At 40.2% G+C, this 27765-nt stretch overlaps 1 protein-coding gene across 3 annotated transcripts; it reads left to right on the top strand.

Moving 5' to 3' along the window:
• Nucleotides 1–3105: 3105 nt before the first annotated feature.
• Nucleotides 3106–12214, top strand: LOC126733376 (exonuclease V, chloroplastic-like). 3 transcript variants are annotated; one of them, XM_050436654.1, is made up of 8 exons: nucleotides 3106–3813; nucleotides 8244–8348; nucleotides 8621–8725; nucleotides 9000–9121; nucleotides 9810–9959; nucleotides 10060–10213; nucleotides 10596–10672; nucleotides 11470–12214. In XM_050436654.1, the coding sequence occupies exons 1-8, from the start codon at nucleotides 3319–3321 to the stop codon at nucleotides 11714–11716; spliced, it is 1455 nt and encodes a 484-aa protein (XP_050292611.1). In that variant the 5' UTR covers nucleotides 3106–3318; the 3' UTR covers nucleotides 11717–12214. The 3 variants fall into 3 exon arrangements, with proteins under 3 accessions (XP_050292611.1, XP_050292632.1, XP_050292621.1); XM_050436675.1 differs by lacking the exon at nucleotides 8244–8348; XM_050436664.1 differs by lacking the exon at nucleotides 8621–8725 and having other exon boundaries at nucleotides 3107–3813.
• The last annotated feature ends 15551 nt before the right edge of the window (nucleotides 12215–27765 follow it).

Here is a 27765-nt window from a genome sequence, read left to right as displayed (position 1 = left end):
GTTTGTTTATGTTGCAAAGAGTTGACAGTTAGAAAGCACTTTGGACACAGCCCCCATAAAATTGCATATACCATTTTCAACATTGATCTTCAGCTTCTCTAATGATAGAGCTTATAAACTGCAACATTGATTCTCATATTTGTTTTTGGTATCAGTTGGTCTAGAGTTCAAAAGAATAATGAGATGTGCTCATGCCTCCTACAACACATTCCTTCTCTCCTCTGCACCCTCCTTTCTTACCTTTCTATCTCCGTATTTCATCTTCAACAAACTCACTGCCATTGCTAATCCATGCAATAGATCTCTGTTTCCTATAATTGCTTTTCCTCTCCCTCACATACTGTACGGAGTGTGACCTTCCGTATACTCTCACAATCCAGCGTATAAATGCACTATTCGAAAATAAAGGTAACAAGAGTGAGCTTCCCGTGAAGATAATAAAACAAGTATAATGGTAAAATATCTACAAATTTTATTATAAAATATTTATAAAATGATGTGACAATACATGTGATTGATAAATTTTAAAAACGTAATTAATAAATATTTGAATTATTTTAATGTAATCGATTACACATTATTTTATAAGTAATAGGTTTTGAGTAATGCTACAAATACAAATTATTTTACAACAATTTTACAAACTGTTGTTATGACCAACTTTTTACTGATTTTCATCTGAGCCCACGACCATCACATTTTTATTTACTAATAATCACTCACTAGATCGAACATTTGTAAAAAATTTACTAAAAAAATTTGTATCTCTAGCATTTTTCATAAGTTTTAGGCAATAAAAGTTATAGTATATATTCTATCTCAAAAAACAAAAAAGTCATAGTATATAAAGTTTAGCAACCAATGTGGCATAAATGTTTTAATTGGATTTTGATAATTGGTGACATGTCAATTTGTATCCTGTGTTAAAATGTGGTCTCCTATCATCACATTTAGAAAGAGGAAAGAGGATAAAATGGAGGAAAAAGAAGTCGTCATCTTTGCATGTTCTACTTTTTTCTTTTTTGGTTAACAGGCTTGAATATAAAATAGAACAAAACAGAGCAATATTACAAACTGGCCACAGAGGCCAATGTTGTGGCTATAAGCCTAAGGTCAGACCGACCATTAACATCCGACACAAGCAAATTAACTAAATCAACAGAGGATGGGGCATCAAAAATAACAAAATTTTCCCTCATAAAGCAAACCCTCCTAGCCAAAAAATCAGCGCATTTGTTCACCTCTCTGAAAACATGGACCACCCGGGCTTGTGTGAGCCTTGACAAGAGGGACCTGCAATCATGAAATAAAGGGGAGTGTTTTCTATTAAAACAATCATTGCTGTTAAGCATCTCCACTATTACCTTGGCATCAAGTTCCACTTCAAGAAAGTTTATTCCCAGCTGAATGGCTAAATATAGGCCATCTCTCAACGCCCACAACTCAGCCATCACACTTTGCATCTCCACTATTAGAACAATCTTTGCATGTTCTACTTTGCTTACTTATTAATGTTCCGTCCCTAAGCAAAGTACAACATTAATTTTATATATATATATATATATGAGAGCAGAGTTCTTTGCTTACTTTGCTTACTTATTAAGGCTCCACATAGTTCTTTTCTAAAGTAGGAGCACAAGGACAGAACCATGTAGGACATGTTTGGATTGAGTAATTTTTATCACTTATTACTCAATTCTAATCACTCTTAATCATTTTTTTTTGGGCCTACATCATTTCAACCTGTTAGGCTTGATTTTCTTTCTCACTTTTCATCACTCATAACCAAAAAAAAAAAAAAAAAAAAAAAAAAAAAAAAAAAAGGAAAAAGTCAGAGTGATTGAAAATGAGAACAAATTTTAGTGTTTTTAAATTATGAAAACAGAGTTACAATGGCAATTTAATAATTCTATAGAACTAAGTGGATCCCACCCACATGTTTTTAATTAAAAAAAAAAAAAATGAGAACAGAGTTCTTTGCTTACTTATTAAGGCTCCACGTAGTTCTTTTCTAAAGTAGAAGCATAGGGACAAAACCATGTAGGACATGTTTGGATTGAGTAATTTTTATCACTTATTACTCAATTCTCATCACCCTTAATCATTTTTTTTTTTTGGGCCTACATCATTTCAACCTATTAGGCTTGATTTTCTTTCTCACTTTTCATCACTCATAACCCAAAAAAAAAAAAAAAAAGTCAGAGTGATTGAAAATGAGAACAAATTTTAGTGTTTTTAAATTATGAAAACAGAGTTACAATGGCAATTTAATAATTCTATAGAACTAAGTGGATCCCACCCACATGTTTTTAATTTTAAAAAAAAAAAAAAATGAGAATAGAGTTCTTTGCTTACTTATTAAGGCTCCACATAGTTCTTTTCTAAAGTAGGAGCATACAGACGGAACCATGTAGGACATGTTTGGTTTGAGTAATTTTTATCACTTATTACTCAATTCTCATCACCCTTAATCAATTTTTTTTTTTTTTGGGCCTACATCATTTCAACATGTTAGGCTTGATTTTCTACTTTCATCACTCATAACAAAAGAAAAAAAAAAAAGTCTGAGTGATTGAAAATGAGAACAGATTTTAGTGTTTTTAAATTATGAAAACTGAATTACAATAGCAATGTAATAATTCTACTGAACTAAATGGATCCCACTCACATGTAAAGTCGCCATAAGTGGTAGAACAATAATGCTCACCAACAGGCAGCTATATTACTGTTCACTACCTACCTTTATTTTTTATTTTTCTCTCATTTCTCTTAAACTTTCACTTTTTCTTACCATTTTGAGTGATGAGATTTAAGTGTGGACATATGAAAATTGAGTTACCAAAATAAATAAATAAATATATATATATATATATATATATATTTATACATATATGAAAATTGAGGACCCTCGAACCAAACATGACCGTAGTTTCTGACTTTACACGAGAAAAAGTGAACCAATCACAATATTGTAGCCCCTAAAGTCAAGGAAATCCATAAAAGTAAAAGGCGTAAAGATTCAACTTAATCTGATTAACAAACTTGTTTAAGCCATTAATGCCCCAGGAAACTGCATTAATCGTTTTTAGAAGAGCTTAATAATAGTAGCTTTTTCGACTTCGTTTTCCATTCGTACACGTACAACACAACCCAACGCCAACGGGTCTGAAACTCAGGAACCTTCAGACCAAAGGAAGCTATAAAATGTTAAAAAAGATTCCACACCTGTAACGACTACTTTTACAAGCATTGCCAACGTTCATTTCATTTCTCCTCCTCGACTCTCTCTCTCTCATAGCCTAACTAGCTCTCGCAAAAATGAACGAGTCACACTTTGAGTTACCCTTTAGCACCACCACCAACTACAATAGCAACAGTAGTGGTGTTGACATTCCAACCGAGGTCGTGAGTGAAGATGAAATGGCTTCCATTGAAGCTGCCTTAGCCTTCGCTAGCTCTTCTCTATCTTCCTCTACAGTCGCTGAGCTCGATAACGAAGAAAAACTGGCTTCCATTGAAGCTTCCTTGGCCTCTACTCGCTCTTCACTCTCTTCCTCTGCAGTCCCTGCAATTTGTTCAACCTCTCAGTCTCAGTCTCAGTCTCAGTATGAGTCGTTCCAGAGAAACGCGAGGTCTATTCAGTCAATCACCCTCCGAGTCAAAAGGAGGTTCTCGTTTTGTACAGAACCCTCCGATATTGAAGATTTGGGAAGCCTTAGGAGTAACCAGAAGAAGAAGAGCAGAGTGGCTGGCTCGTTTTTCCACCGCTTTAGGAACAAGACTGGCTTGTTTGTCACAGATATCACTGCAACGGTATGGAGTTCTTTTTTTGGAGGGCTTTGGAAAACGGGTTTGATTTATTTTTATTAAATTTTCATGTTTAATTGTAGTTTGACCTTTGAAGATTACATTGTGACACATTGATTGATTGATTGATGTATATGTCTATATGACTTTGTTTGGGAATATTAGGCTAAATTGCAAAGTACACCCCTAATGTTTGAGAGTGATTGGATTTTAAACCACAACGTTTCAGAACTTTAATTTTACACCCTAATGTTTGGTTCCATTAGCAAATCACACCCCTGGTTAGATTTTGCTGTTAACTGCCAAGTTATCTTGTGGACGTGTTTTTTTTTTTTTTTTTTTTGGCTAAATAAGCTCAAAACGACACAGTTGCAATGGAAATGATGTGATGACTTGACACATGCTAAACGGCACCATTTTTCCCAAAGAGAAAACAAACAGAAAATCTAAAAATCCTAAATCTAAACCCATGAACCAGCCCTTAGCTCCCTAACCCACGAACCCAACCCTCCCTCCCTAACCCTTATAAACCCAGACAAATGATTACCGTGCTTTGATTTAGTGTCAGCCATAGCTGTGGTGGCTTGTTGGTCAACAGACTTGCAGACCGAGATTGAGCTATGGAAATAGACCATTTCAATACAACAAAACCCAAAAATTTAATCAGAAAAACCAAAACCCAACAATCCAATCGAAAAACCAGATTGAACCCACGATTCTAAACACAAAAACAAACCGACCCAGTTGGCCAAAAAGGCCAAAAGATTCAAACTTGAAATTCAAGTCCGGCTGAAAGATCAAGATTTGTCGGTGCCTACATATATAAAATAAACATACATATATTTATATAAATGATCGAAAATGAAGGTGAGAAATTGAAAATTAAGCTAAAGAGATGGAATTGAGTTAGGAAGAAAGAAGCAGAAGAACCAGAGAGGACAAGGAAGAGTCATTTATAGTGCTTTGCTCTAACACGATATCACAAAGTACCCGTCGCCGCCGCTACTACCGCCTTGGAGCTAACTTGGAGCCTTCGATGAACTTGCTCACGTCTGGGTTCATGATGCAAGGAGCTGGTTGCAGAGCCGATGGGTGGTCTGTGTTCATAAGGGTTAGGAAGGGAGGGTTGGGTTCGTGGGTTTAAATTTAGGATTTTTATATTTTTTGTTTGTTTTCTCTTTGGGCAAAACACTGTCGTTTAGCATGTGCCAAGTCATCACATCATTTCCATTGCAATTGTGTCGTTTTGAGCTTATTTAGCAAAAAAAAAAAAAACACATCAGCAAGATGACTTGACAGTTAACAGTAAAATCTAACTGGGGGTGTGATTTGCTAACGGAACCAAATATTGGGGTGTAAAATCAAAGTTCTAAAATGTTGGGGTGTAAAATCCAATCACCCCCAAACGTTAGGGGTGTACTTTGCAATTTAGCCGGAATATTATTCAAAACCACGAATTTAATTAATACTAGCCTCATTTCACATGAAATGAAGAATTTTTTTAGCCAAAAAATGAAAACTAATGTTTTTATTTTATATATATAATTTTTATTTTGAGAATCTAATTTATAATTGAATAAAGTAGTGAATAAAGTAATTTGAAAATTAATAAGAGATGACTTTATTTTTTATGTTATATTTTAGTAGGAGTTAGAGGTTTTTTTTATCAGATTAATTCTTTAGTTTTGTCTATACTTAAACATAAGAGTATAAGAGCATTTTTTAACACAAAAAAAAAAAAAAAAATGAAAATTCCAAATAGAGAAAGCCTTATAAATAGTAGTATAGATAAACTATTATTATGCGAGTGAATTGAGTGTTGCTTCTAGAGTACAGAATAATTACTAATTAACCATCACAATAATTACTAAAGAGTCAAATTCTTGTTTCCAAGACACCGAATTCTTTGGTTTCTTGCTGGAGAAGTTGAGCCCTTGAAATTATCACAAAGTTGCCTTAATAGGTTAGAGCCTTTTGTTTGTTGAAATGGTGATGGTTTTGGGTTGTAACTTGTAAGGCACAAGTTCCCTTTTCCTCCCTACAGTCCACTTTGGTGGGACTGACACTAGGTAATGGCCTTTAGGCTGCTAGATAATTAAGGTTGGTCATAAATTGGTTCTCAGTATATACAATGGAAATCCATGCATACTTATCAGTCAAATTGATTTGCTCATGAAGTGCATTGAAAGTTGTTGTTGTGAATCAGATGCTTCAGGATGTAGTTAAGCAATCGACTTCACCTCCATGAAGTTCAAATTGTATAGGTTCAAGTCTGCCAGCCCATCATCTTGATCTTGCTTGTGTATTGTATGGCCTTACTGTCTTGAATGGTTTACATCAAATTGACTCTTATGAATATGGCATTTCTTTTTCTCATTCCAAACTCCTTGATTAGATTCCTCTTGTCAGTCATCTACTGAGCATCCGGTAAGGTGGGAAAATGTACGCATATAGCTCATAAGTAAGAGAGTAAGCTGATATGAAAAAACAGGAGGGGACATCCTTCATGCTAATTGGTGGAAACACATATTCTTGTGGATCAGACATCCATTTCAGTCGCTGGTTTTGCAGGCATCTTTATGGGATAAAACCCTTTTTCGTCCCTACATTTTCACACGATTCTCACTTTGATTTTTAACTTTTTTTTTTCAATCGATTTTAGTTCCTATTCTGGAAAACGCGTCTCGTTTTTGTCCCCGACGTTACATCAGAGACGGAAATTGCACAGCTGGCAAATGGAAAAAAAAATTAAAATAATTAAAATAATTCCCACAAATGCCATGTCATTTTTTAAAAACAAAAAAAATTAATTTGTAAATTTTAACTAAATGAAAAAAAAAAAAAAGGAAAAAACTGAAATAAAAAAAAAAAAACCCAGAAAAGTAAGAAAATTCAAAAACCCAAAAAATTCAAAACCCAGAAGGAGAATAAGAACAAGAACAAACCCAGAAAATTATTTTTTAATCTCACTCTCTCTCTTCCTCTCACTTTCAGAGTTTCTCTCTTTCTCCCACGCTCTCTCCTCTCTTCCTCTCACCTTGAAAGCTTCTCCTCTCTTTCAATATTGGCTTTTGGGCCTCAGATCGGCGTGGCACAAATCAGCATGGAGGCTTTGGGTAGGTGGGATTCAGATTGCTGTGGTCTGCTCATGGGTAGTCGTGGCTCGCCGTGGGTGAGGTGGTCGTGGCTCATCGTGGGTGGGGTGGTCGTGGCTCGCCATAGGTGGTCTTGGCTCGCTGTGGGTCGGTTGGATTTGATGGGTTGGTTGGGTTGGATTTGATGGTGGCTGGGTTGGCCTTAGTGGTTGTTGGGTTGGTTTAGCTAGTGGGTTTGTGGCTTGGTAGAACTGAAGGGTATGGATCTTGGGTCTTGCGTGGGTCTCTGAAAACTGAAGCGTATGGATTTTAGTAGTTGTTTGTGGCTAGGTAGCGGGTTTGGGTATGAATCTCAGTGGTTTGGGTATGGAGGTTTGGTAGTGACAGTGGTATGAATTTTCTGGGTTTGTTCTTGTTCTCCTTCTCCTTCTAGGTTTTTGAATCTTCTGGGGTTTTGAATTTTCTTACTTTTCTTGGTTTTTATTTTTATTTCAGTTTTTTCCATTTTTTTTTCATTTAGTTAAAATTTTCACAAAACATCAAACACAAAAATCAAATCCAGATTTTCGGAATATGGGTTTGAATATAATTTTTTGGGTTTTAAATTTGTTGGGTTTGAAATTTGTTGTTCTTGCTGGGTTTGGTTTTTATTTCTGTTTTTAATTTTTTTATTTAGTTAAAATTAATAAATTAATTTTTTTAATTTAGAGGTTGACGTGGAACCACGTGGACACATGGTGCATTATTTTAATATTTTTAATTTATTTCGTTTGCCAGTTGTGCAATTTCTGTCTCTAATGTAACGTCGGGGACAAAAATGATACGCTTTTTCCAGAATAGGGATTAAATCGGTGGAAAAAAAAAGTTAGGGACCAAAATGAGAATTGGAGTGAAAATGTAGGGATGAAAAATGGTTTTATCCCTTTATTTATTTGGCAGCCCTTCTATAGGCAACCCAAACTACTAAACTGTATTTTCAATTTCTATTAAATTCTCTTGTACTACCCTACCAGCTGAGTACTCTCACAATGCCTATCAGTGAATAATGTTTGAAATCACACCTAGGAGGATTGCAAATCTAAACAGTAAAAGGTTGTGCTGGCAATTAGGAACTACCCAGAATTTATCCCTCTCTCTTCATATATTTTTTGGCCCTTTTAAGATGTTAAATCATATGTGCCAACTGAAAATTCAAGCTTAATATGTCGTGTTTTGTTGTAGAAAATTTTCTAATTTGTTCATTATTATTTGATTTAGTGAAGCGAAGTTATTAGTCCATGCAATTTTTCAAATTTGAAACATACTCATACCACTTTCATTCTCATTTCATGATCATGATAGGAATGGTGTGAAAAAAAAATGGAGTTTCGTCTTCTCTCTGGACAGAGAAAGAATACTGAAGCTATGAAAACAGGTCAAGCTCGCCATGCAAAACTTGAAGAAGAGGTATACAATTTGGCATATTTAACATTTTCTTTTTTAAGGTGCCCTTTTTTTGGTAAGTAAATAATTGGTGTTAAGTAAGTAATATTTGCAAAGTGACGGAGAACATAGATAGCATACTTGGACATAGTGATTACATATTAGACATCAACTAAATAATGTTCTAATTTGTTCATTATTATTTGATTTAGTGAAGCGAAGTTATTAGTCCATGCAACTTTTCAAATTTGAAACATACTCATATCACTTTCATTCTCATTTCATGATCATGATAGGAATGGTGTGAAAAAAAAAGGGAGTTTCGTCCTCTTTTTGGCCAGAGAAAGAATACTAAAGCTATGAAAACAGGTCGCGCTCGCCATGCAAAACTTGAAGAAGAGGTATACAATTTGGCATATTTAACATTTTCTTTTTCAAGGTGCCCTTTTTTTGGTAAGTAAATAATTGGTGTTAAGTAAGTAATATTTGCAAAGTGACGGAGAACATAGATAGCATACTTGGACATAGTAATTACATATTAGACATCAACTAAATAATTTTTTTGCTACACATTTTGGTCAGCAAACTGAATGCTTTGTTTTCTGTTGGTCACTTTGTTTGTCCTCCCAAACTCACTTTGTACAATAATCTGATCCTGATTGGATTTCTGGGTAGGTTGTAAAAAAATTGGATCTTCATGTCAAATCAGATGAGGATGCATGGGCTGTGAAGCTTACGAATTTTATAATTGGTGCAAATCAATTATTGCTTGACGGATTAACACGAGAGCTGCCACTGTAAGTTCAATCCTGTGTGGTTAAATCTAATTCAATTTCCTGCTCCTCATGGTTTAAATATCTTCCAACCATCACATGGCATATAATTATTTTCCCCTGATTGTGGTTGTTAACAAAATTCTGTTGGCCACAAAAGGGCATTAGGTTAGATTTTTTTAACGGGAGATCTATCCAGACTTTCAAATATCCTGTTTTTTTTCTTACAAGGCATATAGTAGAATATATATAAATATAATGTTCAGGGGAATAATTTTACCCTAAGACCCTGATATGAACTAATGGTACGGCCTGAATGTGAATCTGAGATTGTAAAGAGATGCTGACCTTAAAATTGAGTTCAATGTGACATGTTTCTGTATCTTAATCTAAGAATGATTGTCTTAAGAATGTCATTGGAACAGTACTAATAATTTAAAATCATTGTTTTAATGTTTTGGATATTTAAAATCTATATGGAAAATGAACGGTGAAGAAGAAATTTATAAATCATCCCCTTGCCTTTGGCAAAGCAATGGGGTTAGTTTGGTAATATTATGGTGATGATGATGATTATATACATATAGTTTTTTTTCCTGTTTTTAACTGAGACAATGGTTTTCTAAAATTTGATAAGAGGGCAATAAAAAAAAAATGGAGAACTGATCTTTAATATTTCTTTTTACCTTTCTGATGGACTATACTACACCAGAATAGGCTTTGCAGAAGGTGTCTGGATGGTGGGAATGGTTGATGAGGTTCGAATGCCAGTAACTGAAACTGATAGAAACCCGATCCTAGTTGACATCAAGACTCGTGTGCAAGATACACTTCCTGCAGAACCACAGAGAAGAAATGGAAGGTATGCAAATTAAAATGCTTATGTTTCAGAGTGATTGACGTAAGCAGCTGTTAGCTACTGCATCAACACAAAATCATGATGTGCACATTTCTATCTACAGGCTTCAGTTAATGTGCTACAAGTATCTGTGGGACAATTTAGTAGCTGATAGCTTCCCCTCAAAACAGTTTTTTGATTTCTTTTCCTTGGATCCATATTATACCTTATGCAAAGAAATTAGAGAGAACACAGCTAAGTCAGGGTTCCCTGTGGAGGTAAAGATCCTCTCTGTCTTGAATCATTAGTTACTTCAATCTAGAAATCAGAGATGCCATATTGCATGATGTTTTCTTTATCATTTTATGTATTTCTGGGACACCTTTTTAGGTGGAAATTATAATGTCATATCATAGTATTCAAGGAGTGCTCACAACGATACTCTTACTCTTCTAGCAAAGTGATGGGCGTTTCTTTTTCATTCTGTTATTTGGTTCATGGTTAGTGATTCATTTAGTCACAAACTTGCCAAGCAAATGGAATGAATCCATACATAATTGTAGAATGGTGAACAATGTAGGGTCAAGTTAAAGAGTTTTGCATAACTAACAACTCCAAAATCATGCTTTTATAGTTTGTTATTTTACTTTGGCTGTGCAGACCCTTGATGATGTGGTGAGATGTTATAGAAATATATGTAGCAAGCTGTCCCCTGCTAAACACGAGCTGTTATTGAGGTAAATGCAAAATTAATGTTGGTGATTTCTTTATATGAGTATTGTTTATGTTGAGGTAGCGGAGTTTTGATACCAATTGTAGTTAATATAGTCAATAATAGTGGGTTCATATGAAATAGAATAAAAAAAGTAGAACGAGCAGTCACATGGTGAACATGGAGATTTATGTTGTTCAGCCTTAGGCCAACATCCACAATGGCATTGAGGAGAAAGTTTCACTAAGAAAATAAGGAGATTACAATAGTGGCACAACATGCAAACTCTAAACACACCCAAAGAGCTCTTTTTTCACAAAAGCTCAAGATAAGAGAATTTAGCTTTTGACTATTTGCTGCTTGAGAAAAAAATGAAAGACTGAATATGTATATAGTTGGAGAAGCCAACTAAGTTGGCATGGTGGTATTCTAGTACCACTCAAACTTTGTTAAAATAGCCAACTTCACACTGGACTATTAAATTCATATGTGGCATTAGGTGCAATTAATGCACCTCATTCCTCATTAAGATCAAGCCACGTCATTAACAGGTTGCCCGTTTTTTATAGCTGAAATTATAGGAGCTGTCATTGAGATGCATGAACATGAAAGTGCCTTGGAATGTATTTTAGTTAGTCTTTGGAATACATAATAAAAGATGTTGGATGGGAACCATAGTGGGCCACACTAGCAAACTCACTAATCATACTAAGGAGTTGATTGTATAGAATAAATGAAAGTTTCTTCATGTCTGGGACCTATATTTAGCAACAGCTTATACCATTCTTTTAGCAAGATATTTATTTGGTTGGTTTGGGGCAGATATGAATACCAAAAAGATAATTCAGTGCTTGGTGAAGATCGTTTTGCATATGACTCTGATTGGCTCAAGAGTCAAATTATGAGCTGCCTTGAGTTTTGGCTGGGAGAGCGAGAAGCCAATTGCACTCCAAAGGAAGAGCGCTGGAAATGCTGGTTTTGTGAATTTTCTTGTGACTGTCCTACTAACACTAACCCCGATAGTACACAAGGCCCTATTACTGACAATCCAAATAGTACACCAAGCTAGAGAAGGCGCTGACCATCTCCTACATTGCTTTGATTAGCATCCTCAATAATGTTGCAGTAAGCAGATCATGCAACCTTTCCGCAAAGAGGCTACAGTTTTATTCAAGCTTCTTTGCCGTATATGCTGACCAGAGCCATATGGGCTAGCTATTGGGTCTGTTGTTAGGGATGTGCTATAATTATGTATTATATGTCTTATTTATGCATCAAATGTATCTGTTGTAGGTGATGCTTCATTGTTGTAAAATTGATTAGCTGATTGTTAACTTTTCATTATCATATACATCTCTCTCTCTCTTTCGTGTGGGTGTGTGTGACTGTGTCCTCATAGGTGATGTGTGTAAGCATAAGCGTGCATATCGTGGTTGTCATTTGACTCATACAAAGTTGAAGCTTGGCCTGCATTCAGAAATAGCCCCTTGAATTTGCAATGTAATGTAATTATCGTTGATGCTTTCCTAGGGAGAGCTAATAAACTGCAAGACGTATTTTCATTTTAGTCATTGTAGCTATTTGGGAATATGAACTCCGAAAACCAGAGGGATAATTATTTGTTGGTATAGAGCAAACATGGGTGTGCCTTTGGGAACATTGTAGTTAACTTATTTGCATAATGTTTATTAAAAGATATAAGTTTTTGATAACTTTTATATTAAAAATTTGTAACAAAAAGCTAGACTCTATCTTTTTTTTCTTTTTTCCAATAAAGTTAATTTTGTTAAAAAAATAAAAAATAAAAAAAGGCTGAGGCAAAAAAGTAAAGCAAAAAACTAAAAGCTAAGAACTTTTAGCAACATTATTGAATTCTTTTAAAAAAGCAACTTCTCCTCGTATAGTAAGAGGGACTATGGCACAAAATTTAGAGCCTGTTTGGTTTTTTTTTTTATTTTTTATTTTTTATTTTTTATTTTTTTATTATGGGAAAATGTAGAGCCTGTTTGCATAAAATGTTTTGTGCATCTGAAAATGTTAGACAATAGAAAAAGTTTTCCATAGTCAATGAAAAATTATACAAAAATAGCTAAAAACATTTTGGGCTTTTACTGAGCTCTCTCTCTCTCTCTCTGTCTCTCTCTGTCTGTCTCTCTCTCTCTCAATTTGTTCCCCTTCTCTCATTGTCATAGAGCTTGGAGACTGGAGATTCAAATCTGTCATGCTTCAGGCGTGAACAAAGTTAAAACTAAGGCTGTCAATCTAATGACAAAAATTTCATACAATTCATTTTTAATGTGATGTTCACTCACTTTCAATATCATCTTGCAATGCATGTTTGGATGCAAGAGGAGAGACAATAATAATCTCATGGATTTAGTATATGCATGATGTCTCTCATCGCATGTCAGACCGACCATTAACATCCAACACAAGCAAATTAACTAAATCAACAGAGGGTGAGGCATCAAAAATAACAAAATTTTCCCTAATAAAGCAACCCCTCCTAGCCAAAAAAAATCAGCGCATTTGTTCACCTCTCTGAAAACATGGACCACTCGGGCTTGTGTGAGCCTTGACAAGAGAGACCTGCAATCATGTTGTGCGCGCCAAAGACGAGGTTACTGGACTGAACCTCAATTGGGCTCACAACTTATTTGTATGGTGGGTTTGGGTATCCTACTTTAGGTCGTTCTAGATTTTGAGACTTGTGAGAGTGTCTTTTTTTTCGGGATACTCAGGCCCAAGGATCCCGAGCCTGAATGAGAAAGAAAGGGTTTGGTGGACTGGGCCTTGACTCACCGTAGCTAAATGGCTGTTTAAGAATCAAGTGAATGCAGAGAAATACTCCTGACAACATACAAAAAAAAATGACAAACAAGGATATCGAGGAGTGCCAGAAATTAACAACGTAAGCTCAGAAAGAAATAAAAGCAAGATTAGCAAGACGATAAAAAAAAAGTACTGTGGGGATCCTGGGAATTATGAAACAGTATTTCGTTAAGGCATTGTCTGTTTGATTACAGAAAGCTCACTAAGACGTGATACAAGGTCCAATCGAACTCAAAAATTGCAGCCTTGAATGGCTATTTCAGCCTTCAAAACTTGCGAAGTTTGATTCTCGTTGAATCCAAGTATGTACCATAGTTGCTTTTACAGGATATCGGGAAGCAGTATTTGTTTTTCCCTTAGTAATTTTTCTTTCTGCACAGATTTTCTGATAGTTTTTCCTAAAGAATCTCTTCTTTCTTATGTTTCTTTCTTTTTTTCTCGCTGCTTTCTTCACAACCCATCCCCTCCTTTTATAATGGAGTTTTCTGGGCGTCCCGGAGAACCATTGGTTCCCCTGTTTTGCTTTCCTGCGAACAGAGCACGTCTTGTCCCTGTTGTCTTGGTAAGTCCCTTTTCCGCTTCTTCTTATTCTTTCCTTTTCTTGGTTCTGATTCTTTTGAAAGCTTCTTGTTGGCTATCTTCTTTGGGAGTGCTGAGGTATGCCCTTCTCGGCATCCCCACTTCTGGTGCCTTCAGCTTTTCCTTTTCTTTCCTATTTGGGCGGAATCCCATCCTGCCTTTTTTAAAGATCGTTTGTTGTCATCCTTCTTCCCTGTCTTGGTTCCAGAAGGACTCTTCTGTCTGTGCCGTGAGAAGTCGCTCGCGTTTTTTGTTTTTCTTGTTTTTCTCTTTCTTTTTTCTTTCTCTGTCTTCTTTCTATCGAACTGTCCCGATCTTCCTTCTTCTTTGTGCCTGAAAGGATCCGCGTCTATTGATGGTGCCTGAGGATCCTTGCTTCTTATATTTTGCCGTGATCTTTTTTGGATGCTTTTCTTTTCTGGGCTTCGGGATCCTCTGGACCTTTCGTATAATTCCTTTGGACTTGGCTTCTTTTTTTTTTTCCTTCTGGGCTTAACTCATTCTTTTTGGGCTTAACTTATTCTTTCTTGGGCTTATTTTACTATGATTTTTTAGACCTCAACATTTAGCCCCCCGAGCTCGTGGGTTGCCTGAAGCCCACGCGTGAGTGATTTAGGTTTCCTAAGATTTTCGTGGGATCCCAGCTCGCTTCTGCTGCTTTTGGTCGCCTCCTTTTTTGCGTGTTGTGTTCTCTTGTAATTATTACTTTTCGCAGCTTCCTCTTTACACGGGACGTGGTAGTTGAGTATTTGAGGTAAAACTCTCCTACCCACTTATCTCGTTTCCCATTGCTTCTCATTAATAACTGCTGATTAATCTCCTCTTCAAATTAAATTTTTTGCAACTGGCGCGTCTTTTCATAAACTGTTTTTCCCAACTGCTACTTGCGCCTTTATTGTAGCCGTTTCATCTTATCATTTTGCTTCTCTGAACTTTTTCATTCCCTGAGTTTTTCTTCTTCTCTGTTACTCTGGTCTTCCCTTTTTCGCACTTTCAATCTCTTTTCTTCTCATAGTGTGTGCTGTTTCCATGGCTTCTTCTTCTTCTCGAAAGAGGAGAGAGCGCACTCCTAGTCCTTCTGAGGGTGAAGGTTCTTCTGGTTCTGCTCCGAGCGATTCTCACGAGGTTGCTGAGCGTCCGGCCTTCCCTTTACGGGATCCTTGGTATTCTCTCAGTTTATTTTTTCCTCATATATCTCATGGTGAGGCTCCTCCATCCCCTCACGTTTGGCTATTTTCTAGCCAGGCGGGTTTCGCTGGTTCCGCCCAGGTTCCTGACCCTAGGGAGATTTTCGATCTCCAGATCAGACAAGGAATCCGAGAGGCGGTTCCTATTTTCTTTGATTTTGTTCTGGGAAAGATTCAGGGTTGGCCTATATGGGTAGACAAGGAACTGTCTGATGCTGAGTTTGTGGGTTGTTTGGAGCGCGCTGGCATCCTAAAGGCAGTGGCTATTTCCAGAAACCTTGAGGGTTTCAGAGACGCCAAAGGGCTCAGACATCTGGTACGTCGTTGGTGTCCTTCCCTTCATACTTTTTTCTTTTCTACTGGTGAATTGACAATCACCTTGGAGGATGTGGTTAATAACTTCCTCCTCCCGATGTTTGGTGAAGAAAATCCCTTTGATATTGATCTTTCTGGTGAGGATCTCGTGGTAGAAGAGAAATTATTTGGTCATTTTGGTGGTCGCTCCGCCTCTCCTGGTGGTAAGCCGGCTAGGATAGGGAGATGGGTGATGACCCTCTCTCGTGAAAAGGATAAAGAAGTGAGGTGGGCCGGTTTCCTGGCCTTTTGGCTTAGTAAATTTTTGTTTAGTGAATTCCCTGGGTACGGAGTTAAGTCTTCGTTTTTTCCGTTGGCAATCAAGTTGGCTCGAGGTACCCAATATCCTTTGGCCCCTTTGTTTTTGGGTCATGTTTATTCTCAACTGGACCAGCTTCATGGAGATGAGGCTGAGGGTGACTCTTGCTATGTGATCACTTCATCTCTTCACTGTGCCATTCTTCAGATTTTCATGTGGGACCGTTCTGCAGCTACTTTGGCTAAGTGTAGAAATTTGAAGTTTGTGAAGGACAAGTTCCAAGGATCCCCCGACATAGTGAAGGGTCTTTGTGGCAATTCTACTGATGCCTTTCCCATTATTTTTCGTTGGATTAGCTTGAAAGGTGGTGGCCTCAATCTTGTGGAGTTGTTTGACCAAGCAGGGAGCTTGTATTGGAGATCCCCTCGTGAGTTTGGTCCTGGTTTTGCGTGTGATTCTGTGTTGTCTTCTTTTTTATCTTCAACAGGTAATACCTTTGACTTGCGCCGTGGTGATGAGGGCAGTCTGGCTTATCTCGCCTGCATTAGCCCCTCCTGGCTTCCTGTGCCTTCTTCAAGTGGCCCAAAATATACTCATTATTCAGCACACCGGGTGCTCCGACAGTTTGGTTTTGATCAGGACATTTCGCCAGTTTTTAAGGATGTGGTGCCATCCCTTCCTTCCTTGGATCCTTTCTTGAGGCTGTAGGCCTTTTCTTATTGGTCGCGGAGGAGCCCCCAGTTTGTAGTGCCTAACTCCCAGAGAGGAGTCTTTGCTTCCAGTGGCTATACCAGTTATTGGAGAAGAGTACAAAAATCTTTTGTTGACTATGTTGACACTGGTACAGTTCGGGAAGCCCCGAATTCTAGCATTGTCTCTGCTCCGACAGCCAATAGACGTTTATCCCTTCCTACTGCTGGGATTGTTTCTGCTGCTGCAAGCAGTAAAACTGGGTTTGCAGAGTGGCATGCCTCCAGGGGAGGCTGGGTAGCTTATGGACAGGATTTTCCTGAGGCCTAGCTGGGTGATAGTCTCATCATTGGTGCTTCCTCTGGGGTGCCCATCAAAAAGGGTGCAACAGAGACAATTAGTGTTGCTACTGCTAAAGGTAAGGATGTCAAGTTGAAGAAAATGAAAGCTGCTGATGTTGGTGAAAGTACAGGGGGTGTGGAGATAGGCTCTGAGGCGAAAAGAAGGAAAACGGGGAAATCTCAAGCACACTTGGCATCACAGGAAGGCAAGGATGTCAGGGAACCTTTAGTTTCAAGGACCCGGAAGAAGACCAAGGTAGAGTCTTCTTTTCCCCAGGTTCCTGTGACTGCTTCAGTCCATGGTTCTTTAGGATCCTCTGGTTTGGTATCCCAGCCTCCTTTAGGACCCTCTGGGCGTACTCGTAATAAGCAAAAGACTTCCAGAGAATCTGTAGAGAGAGAGAGAAGGGCAAGACTTCTTTCCTTCTTCTCTCTTTTTTTTTGTTGTTGTTGCACTCACTTTCTATTTTGCTGATGAGTGGTGATTTCCTTTGCAGTCCAAGCGCAAGTCTGATTACAAGAAGGGTAAGAGCCAATCTTCTGGAGACGACGTGGTACGTGTGTTCCCCCTTCTCCTATTCTTTCCCTTTTGCTCTGACATTGTGTTGTTAGCATTCCCTGCTGTTGTGTTTTTTTTTTACTTAGTATTGCCTTCTCTGCTTCTTCTTCCTTTAGGTGGAGGTATCCCCTCCTGTGACTGACAAGGCTCTGGGGGAGGAAACTGTCACAGCTCTTTCTGTCGTTTTTCCTGTTATGGGGGAGGAGCCCCCTACTGATGATCCCGCTGAGAAAACCGGGCAACCGATGCAAGGTTCCCAGGATTCTCAGGATCCCAAAGCTTCTAGGATCCCATCATCTCAAAGTCCCCATCTTGAACGTACTCCTAGTCCTATCAGGACTGTGTTTCCTCAATCCTTGTCAGATAAAGGTGCTTTGGGAGACACTCCTCTATCCAAACAAACAGGTAAACCTTGTTTCCTTGAAATAGCCTTATATTTTTTACTTTCTTTTCCAGTTTTTCTTGAATTCCCCTTTTTTTTTTTTCTTTAGGTCAAACCAGTGAGAAATCTGCTCCCAGTGTTGCCTCTTCTTTAGAATCAGAGAGCTCAAAAGGTGAGTGCAAGCTGCTCCCATCGTGTTTCTTTTTTCTTTCCCCCCCCCCCCCTTTTTTTTATGGCGAAGCCCCCTGCATCTATCCCTTCCTTTAGCCACTTTGCCATTGGTCCTTCACCTTTTCTTCAACTTGCTTTATGTTCCTTCCCAGAATCTTCGGGGAAGTCAGGAAATCAGGAAGAAGAGGTTCTGCCTCAAGAAGCTGGAACCGGTTTGTTCTTCTAAATCTGTTCTTCCTTTTCTTTTTCTTCTTTCTTCCTTTTTTTTTGAATACTGATACAGGCTTTGCAGGTTCTGAGCCTGTTATCCCTGAAGGAATTGTGAGACCTGTTGAAGTTGCTGACCTTCATCCAGAGCAAAAGGCTGCAAGTCCTCCGGTCTCTGCAAGTGGTGACACGGCGATGGGGGATGCCTCGAAGATGGCTGCCTCAGATCTTGATTCAAAGCTTTCCTCTTTCCTGGCTCGCTTTGATCTTTTGGAATTCAACAGTCTTCCTGCCAGCCACTTTCATGTTTTTGGGTCTTCTTATGGCAGCTTCTTGCGCTTTTCTGTTCCTGTGGAAGGCTTGCCGCTGCTAGAGAGCCTGCTCAAGAGTCACGGGGATTTTACCAGCGGCTTCAGGGGAGGCGTTTTTCTAGGCAATATTTTAATGGAGTTGCTGTGTGCTGTGTTGATTTCCCTAAGGAATTCCTCTGTAGATTCGTTGTCTGAAGAAAAGCTTCTGGAGTGGAGAGGGGTGGTGCAGGACCTTCTGGAGGCTAAGTTTAATTTGTCTTTTCTGCTGGATCACTTGCGTCTGCTGGCTCATATGCTGTTTCAAAGGCAATCATTCAAGAGTATAGACACTGAGATAGCCGTTGCTGAGGAAGTTTTGGCTCATGCTCACAAAGTTTTACAAGATTTGAAAGTCAAGCGGCAGAGGATCCTTTCTACTTTGGCTGTTCCTGCTATTTCTCCAGATGCTTCTTTGTTGGCCGGCCTCATTCCTTAGCTTTTTTTTTTTTTTTATTTACATGAACAATTTGGGGTTGTATAAGTTTTTTTTTGAACATTGCTCTGCTCTTTGCTTTCTCAAAACTGCTTCTTATTTCTTAGTATGTGAATCTGCCTTTTTCCTTGGATATATATATTGTCTTTACTTTCTCGTGACTCTTTTCTTTTCTGAGTCCTGGACCATGGTTCCCACAGTCTTCACTGTAAGTTCTGGTCCAGGTACCTGGTGATTTATTGTGCAAGTACTGAACTGGGTACACTAGTATCCTTCTCTATGTATGTTTTTTTTTTTTGAGATACGGTCCCAGTTCATGAACTTTGACAGGTTCCCCCTTTGCCAAGTGCTAGGCTAGGTATCCTAGATATTTTCTTTTATTCTGTGATCCTAGACCTATGCACTTGGGACTGTTTGTGGGATATCTGAAATTATTTGTGAGGTGGATCCTGGGCCATATGTAAAAGGGTATTACATATTCTCCCCTTTTTTTTTTACTCAGGTATCCTTCCTTAAATTTATCCACATTTGGTCTTTGCAGTAAAGAAAAACTTAAATGTTGAAGAAACAGGAATTCCATTAAAACATGATCATTTTTTTTTTTAGGAACAAAGAAAAAGTCTTTTGGTGCAGCATTGACCACAAAGTGTCAATCTATCACATGTTCCTGAACAAAATTATCTTAGACCAGAATTCTTGATAAAGGCTGAAAAATAAAAAGACAAAAATAAAAGGAACTTAGCAGATAGTGAAGCTGATGAAAGGACCCTGAGGTACTGGGGATCCCCTTGTCCTTATGCATAATATTGCTTCAGCCATTTCCCGTTTATGGGTTCTGTCAGGACTGTTCCATCTTCTTTGGCAAGGTAATAATATCCACTTTCATGAGCTGCATTGATGATGTAGGGTCCTTCCCATTTTGGGGTGAACTTGGAAGGCCCTGGCAGGTTCCTCCTCACGTGCTCCGCCATCCTTAGCACTAATTGCCCTTTGGTGAACACTCTTGGGCGTACTGCTTGTGCATATGCTCTGGTCATTCTTTGCTGGTATCTTTGGCTCCTTTTCTTGGTCAGTTCCCTTTCTTCTTCTACTCCTTCCAGATCTACTAATCTCTTTTCATTGCCTGCGTCTTCACTTTCTCCCTGATTTTCTTCAAGAACTACCCTTGGTGTAGGAATGATTAACTCCACAGGGCTGATGGTCTCTGTTCCATAAACCAGGGAGAATGGGGAGAATCCTGTGGCTGTCTTTACAGAGCTCCTACATGCCCAAAGCACATCTGCCAGATGGTCACTCCATTTTCCTCCATACTCATGCTTCATTTTCCTAAGGATTTTTAATATTACCCTATTAGTAGCTTCAGCTTGGCCGTTTCCTTGTGGGTAGTATGGGGTAGATCTTCCATGCTTGATGTGGTATGCTTCAGTTAATCCCTTCATATCTTTGTTTATGAATGGGGTTCCATTGTCGCTGATCAATCTTATGGGGATCCCGAATCTTGTAATGATGTGGTCTCGAATGAAATTTGCTACAGCTTCTCCAGTAGCTTTTTTCAAAGGGATGGCCTCTACCCATTTTGTAAAGTACTCCGTGGCTGCCAGGATCCATATATAACCATTGGATGGAGGATTTATGGGCCCTATGAGATCGAGCCCCCAAGTATGAAAAGGCCATGGCGTCGTCATATCCTGTAGGACATTTGGGTGAGTGTGAATTGCATCTCCTAGGACTTGGCAAGCATGACATGTTTTGACCAGCTCCTCAGAGTCTCTTTTCATCGTTGGCCAGTAATACCCCAATAACAGTAACTGCTTATACAGCCTTCTCTTCCCTGGGTGACTTCCACAATCTCCAGAGTGCACCTCTCTGACTACTTCTCTAGCTTCCTTTGGTCCCAAGCACCTGAGGGGATCCCCATGGTATCCCTTTTTGAACAAAATGTCGTTCTGCAAGAAATACCTGCACGCTAGTTTTTTGAGCTTGTGGGCCAGTTCCTTGTCAGTTGGTAGGATCCCCTGAGCCAGGTATCCTATGAAAGGAACCCGCCAATCTTCTGCAATAAACACTGCGTAGCTTTCTTCTTTATCGATTGCCAAACGACATTCCTTGCATTTCCCCTGTATGATTGCTGCTTCCTTGTCCATATCTGGCCAGTAATACCCCATGCGTTGCATCCTTCTGTATAGGCTGACTTTTTCTGCAACTCCACATGCTTGGGCGTGTAATTCTTCTAGTTTCAACTTTCCTTCCTTCTCAGTGATACATCTGGACAGTATTCCTTCTGGCAGTCTTCTATACAATTCTCCTTCTATCTGGGTGTAATCCATTAGTTCTTTGATGTTCCCTCTAGGGCTCGCCTCTTTCATCCTTTCTTTGACTTCGTCCCTCCAGTCCCACTGTTTGGATTCCCCGGGGTACATCCCTTGGAGGATCCTTACAATAGAATGTTCCTGCCTTCCTATTTTTATCAGCGTATCCCTCCCATTAAATGGTATTTGGGATCCCAGGGTGGCGAGAGCATCTGCAAACCTGTTTTCACTTCTTTGAGTGTATTCTATGCTGAAGGTTTGAAATTCCATCTCCAGCCTTTGTGCCCAAGTCCTGTAGGCTGCTAAACTTTGCTCCCGTAGTGCAAAGTCACCTTTCACTTGGGAGACTACAAGATTAGAATCTCCCAGCACTCTCATATGTTTCACTCCTATGCTGAGTGCTATAGCCAACCCAGTTAAGTATGCCTCATACTCAGCTGCATTATTAGAGCATGAGAAACCAAGTTTGAAAGACAGGGGCATGATATCCCCATTTTCGCAGCTCAGTACAATTCCTACCCCATTTGAAGTTGCTGTAGCTGACCCGTCAAACCTCATGGTCCATTTCTTCCCTGGGATCTCCATCACTGCTACCTCACCAGGGATTTCTTCGCTCAGTGGGCCTTCTTCCTTTCCTGGGAATTGAGCTAGCAAATCTGCTATGGCCTGGCTCTTGACAGCCTTGGGGGTTCTTATACCTATATCATATTGTGAGAGCAACACTAGCCATTGTGCTATTCTTCCCGTGAGAAGGGGCTGGTGCAAGAGTGCTTTTATGGGGTGGGACTTGGTTACCAAGAGGATTTGGTGAGCTGAGAAGTACCTCTTCAACTTTTGGGATGCATAAACGATTACTAGGCAGGCTTTCTCTATTCTGGGATACCTGGTCTCGGTATCCTTGAGTGTTCTGCTTACATAATATATGGGTTGCTCATTTCCTTGGTCATCTTCTTGTGCCAGCAAAGCTCCTATTGCCTGAGAGTTTGATGCTAAGTATAGCAACAGAGGTCGCCCACGTACTGGTGCCTGGAGGGTGGGCAGATGGTTCATAATGCCCTGAATTCTTTGAAAAGCTTCCTGCTGCTCTGTTCCCCAGGTAAATTCATTTCCCTTTTTCAATAGTTTGGATAGGCCTGCTGTAGCTGAGGCTAAACCAGGCACAAACCTCCTGATATAGGAGACCCTTCCTAGGAAGCTTTTGAGTTCCCTAACAGTAGTTGGTCTTCTCATCGTGGCAATAGCTGTGGCCTTGGCTGGGTCCACGCTTATACCTTTGTGATGTACCAGGAACCCAAGGAACTTTCCAGCAGACACTCCAAAGGCGCACTTCATGGGGTTCATACGTAACTTGTATTTCCTGCATCTTTCAAAGACTTGCTCAAGTACTTGGAAATGTCCTGTTCTGGTTTTTGACTTGACCACAATATCGTCTACATAATCTTCCATCTCCTCATGCATCATGTCATGGAAAATGGCTGTCATGGTCCGTTGATACGTAGCCCCCGCATTTTTGAGGCCAAAGGGCATTACAGTGTAGTAGAAGTTCCCAATCGGAGTTCTGAATGCCGTCTTCTCTGCATCTTTGGCTGCCATGCGAATTTGATTGTATCCACTGTACCCATCCATAAACGAGAACATTGAGTTTCCTGCAGCTGAATCTACAAGGAGATCGATATTGGGCAAGGGGAACTCATCTTTAGGACATGCCTTGTTCAAGTTGCGAAAGTCTACACAGCAGCGGATTTGACCATTTTTCTTCTTCACAGGTACAATGTTGGAAAGCCATTTTAGGTGTTGGATGGGTTTGATAAAACCAGCCGTTAGTAATTTCTTGACCTCTTGGACTATTTGAGCTTCTACCTCAGTGTGAAAGACCCTGGCTGGTTGGACTACTTTCCTCACCCCTGGTTCCACATTAAGAGAATGGACTACCAACTCCGGGTCTAGACCAGGCATCTCATCATAAGTCCATGCAAACACATCTCTGTATTTTTGAAGTAAGGTTACCAGTTGTTCTCTTTCTTGAGCCACCAATCGACTGCTAATGAAAACAGGTCTTCGGGATCCTGGTTCTGTTCCCAGGTCTACTTCCTTTAGTTCTTCCTCAGGCTGAATCTGGGCCTCCTTAACTGGTTCTTCTGGGATTTCTTCTTGGGCCATCATGCAGCTTGGTGGTCCGGGACCTTCCTGCACAATGCATTCGGGTCCCGCGTACCTTCACAAACGATAAATTAACCTTCCCCCAGGTTCCCGCACCACCACACATTCTCGGGATCCTGAAGAGCTGGGCTCCCTCTTTTGTCTTTTTCTTTCTAAGAGGTTTCTCAGGTCACGGGTGCCCCTTCCTCCTTCTTCTTCTTCTAGGATAGGTGCCCCCGGGGTCCCCGGGGTGGGGTTCTCATCATCTGGCTCCAACTCATCATAAAACATCGTTTCTGCAAAGTTCACTTCTCCCTGGCTGAAAGGATTATGATTAGCAGGGATCCTTATGGGCCTCCCATTCAGTCTCCCTTTAATGCATTGATGGAACGTGGATGGAATAAGGCGATGTTTATGAAGCCACGGGCGTCCCAGCAGCACGTGATAAGAAACTTCTGCATTAATCACATGAAACCTTGTCAAAGCTATTATTGGCCCTACCCTTAAGGTTAGCTGTACGTATCCTTCTGTTGATTCCACCGATCCTCCAAATCCTGTTATCTCCATGAGGGTCCCTAGGATCCTTCTGTCAACTAAACCAACAGCTTCCAGGGTACTTAAGGCAATGAGGTTGAGTGATGCCCCCGTATCCACCAGTGCTCTTCTGACTTGAACACCGTTTATGGTGGCCATGAGATAAAGGGGTCTACGGTGGTCTGGGTGCTCAATTTCCATGTCTTCATCAGTGAAGGTTATTGCATTGGTTGTTTCCAGGAAAGCTCGACTAGCATGTGACTCAGCTGTAAAGCATTCCATCCCTGAATCTGCTGCTATGCTCATGAGAGACTCTGTGGCCACCCTTCTTGATTCTGGTCTGAATCCTAATTGATTGAATAATGACCTGAACTTAGGATTCTTCTGGAGGGTTCTGACTGTGCTCGGGTGGAAGGATCCTTCGGATTCTGCTGCTTCTGCTGGGTTCCCGTGTATTACTACTGCTACCACCCCTTTCCCTTTGTGGTTAGGCAAGGGGTTCCTCTGCACTTCTGGCTCCTTCTGAGTGAGTTCCAAGGTTTCTTCCCTCAACTTTTTGTGGAAGAGCCTGCGAAGGGTCCAACAGTCCTTAGTGGAGTGCTTCACATAATTATGAATTCTGCAAAATAAAGGATTCTTCCTTTCTTCCTCAGTTGGTGGCCTGGATACAGTGAATGGCCTGACAACCCCATCTCCAATCCATTTGTCTAGGACATGGCTTAACTCCTCAGCTGTGCATGGGATCACTGGTGGTTCCTCAAACACCTTCCCATCTGGTCTCTTCCTTTTCTCTCCTGTTGATGTTGTCATAGCTTGGGACGCGGGCAGCCTTTTTGTTCTCATGGTTTGCGCTGTCCTTCTGGTTCTCTGTAGCAGGTCAGCAAACTGTGTGATACATAAATTTTCAAGGTTGAGCCTGTAATCAAAAAGCATGTTGGCTATACAGGTCTCTACGAGCTCCTTTTCTTCATGGTCTCCATAGCAGTCTAGAGACACATCTTCGAATCTTTTAATAAACTGAACAGGATCTTCTCCAGGTCTCTGCCTCACCATCTGCAGGTTCTGGAAAGTGATTTTGTCTTCACCAGGGTAATATTTGGCGCAGAATTTTTCCATCATCTCATCCCAGGTCTTGATGGACCCGGGTCTCAGCGTGGTGTACCAGGTGTATGCCCTATCCACCAAAGATTTGGCAAATTCCCTTAGACATAATTCTTTGTCTCCTGCATAGGGGCCCATAGTGTGGACAAACCTGCTCACATGTTCCACGGCACTTCCATTCCTCCCATCGAAAGGATGGGACTTTGGGGGTTCGTATCCCTTAGGATATGGTTTGCCAAGAAGTTCTGGAGGGAACGGGGGATCCCGAGAGAATTGCTTGGGGATCCCTGAGAGTTTTTCCCTTTCCTGCTCCAGGAGGGCATTGACGTCTGCCAGTGTCAAATACTGAGGGTTGGCTCTTCCTCCCACTGCTGACCCTCCTTCTGGCTGGGTCCCATCTTGGTGGCCAGTAGGGGGAATGTTGTCTCTGACTTCCTGTGTCCTGCCTTCTTTGAGAAGACGAACTTCTTGCTCCAGATCCTTTAACATTGCTATCATCCTGGCCATTAGGTCCGGTTCCTGTCTTGCGTGTCTTTGTTCCGACACAACCTCCTGTTCCACCAAGGGTATCCCACCTCCTTGCCTGGAGACTTCCTCGTTTTCTCCTACAGGCTCAGAGGCCGTAGGTGGCACATTAGTTCCTTTGCTGTTTCTTTGTCTTGGAGGCATTCTCTGTGAAGGGATTGTTTCTTCCTTCTTCTTTGCCCAGTCCCCAGTGGAGTCGCCAAAATGTGAGAGTGTCTTTTTTTTCGGGATACTCAGGCCCAAGGATCCCGAGCCTGAATGAGAAAGAAAGGGTTTGGTGGACTGGGCCTTGACTCACCGCAGCTAAATGGCTGTTTAAGAATCAAGTGAATGCAGAGAAATACTCCTGACAACATACAAAAAAAAATGACAAACAAGGATATCGAGGAGTGCCAGAAATTAACAACGTAAGCTCAGAAAGAAATAAAAGCAAGATTAGCAAGACGATAAAAAAAAAGTACTGTGGGGATCCTGGGAATTATGAAACAGTATTTCGTTAAGGCATTGTCTGTTTGATTACAGAAAGCTCACTAAGACATGATACAAGGTCCAATCGAGCTCAAAAATTGCAGCCTTGAATGGCTATTTCAGCCTTCAAAACTTGCGAAGTTTGATTCTCGTTGAATCCGAGTATGTACCATAGTTGCTTTTACAGGATGTTGGGAAGCAGTATTTGTTTTTCCCTTAGTAATTTTTCTTTCTGCACAGATTTTCTGATAGTTTTTCCTAAAGAATCTCTTCTTTCTTATGTTTCTTTCTTTTTTTCTCGCTGCTTTCTTCACAACCCATCCCCTCCTTTTATAATGGAGTTTTCTGGGCGTCCCGGGGAACCATTGGTTCCCCTGTTTTGCTTTCCTGCGAACAGAGCACGTCTTGTCCCTGTTGTCTTGGTAAGTCCCTTTTCCGCTTCTTCTTATTCTTTCCTTTTCTTGGTTCTGATTCTTTTGAAAGCTTCTTGTTGGCTATCTTCTTTGGGAGTGCTGAGGTATGCCCTTCTCGGCATCCCCACTTCTGGTGCCTTCAGCTTTTCCTTTTCTTTCCTATTTGGGCGGAATCCCATCCTGCCTTTTTTAAAGATCGTTTGTTGTCATCCTTCTTCCCTGTCTTGGTTCCCCGAGGACTCTTATGTCTGTGCCGTGAGAAGTCGCTCGCGTTTTTTGTTTTTCTTGTTTTTCTCTTTCTTTTTTCTTTCTCTGTCTTCTTTCTATCGAACTGTCCCGATCTTCCTTCTTCTTTGTGCCTGAAAGGATCCGCGTCTATTGATGGTGCCTGAGGATCCTTGCTTCTTATATTTTGCCGTGATCTTTTTTGGATGCTTTTCTTTTCTGGGCTTCGGGATCCTCTGGACCTTTCGTATAATTCCTTTGGACTTGGCTTCTTTTTTTTTTTCCTTCTGGGCTTAACTCATTCTTTTTGGGCTTAACTTATTCTTTCTTGGGCTTATTTTACTATGATTTTTTAGACCTCAACAAGACTCAATAAGATCACTTTTCTCTCTTTCTCTGTGTTTCTTTCTCTAGACTCTCTTTCTCTCCCCAAAATTCCATCCCCTTTCCATTCTTTAGCTCCTCCTATTTATAGCCAATTATTAGTGGGGGGAATTATCATTACCTTTAAAACTAGTGCAATGAGAGGTCCAATGTTGTTAATTGTAAGTGGGTGTTTAGGTGTGAGTGCAACAAATGTGCTTGGCGGCAAAGTTTCCTAAGGCACTGCTAGGCACATACAGGGCGGTATGACCAAACATCTGCATATTGCTCGGGGACAACTTGCCGAGCAATATGCGAGCTGGAATCGGCTGTCTGCTTCTTAGGCATTTGAACAACACCCAGCTTGGGCTCGTAGGTTTTGTGGGCTTGGGCCGGGATCCCGAGCAGAGCAGAGGTTGGGCCCCTGGGTCATACTATTGATCCATGGCCCAAGGCCCAAATGGACTTGGATGTGAAGGGCCGTACACATGTAATAGAGGAGAGTGTTTTCTGTTAGAACAATCAGTGTTGTTAAGCATCTTCACTATTACCTTGGCATCAAGTTCCACTTCAAGAAAGTTTATTCCCCGTTGAATGGCTAAATATAGGCCATCTCTCAACGCCCACAACTCAGCCATCATACTTTGCATCTCCACTATTAGAACAACCTTTGCATGTTCTACTTTGCTTACTTATT

Source organism: Quercus robur, chromosome 1, assembly GCF_932294415.1.
Source record: "Quercus robur chromosome 1, dhQueRobu3.1, whole genome shotgun sequence".
Classification (NCBI taxonomy): Eukaryota; Viridiplantae; Streptophyta; class Magnoliopsida; order Fagales; family Fagaceae; genus Quercus; species Quercus robur.
This window is presented reverse-complemented; position numbering and strand designations above follow the sequence as displayed.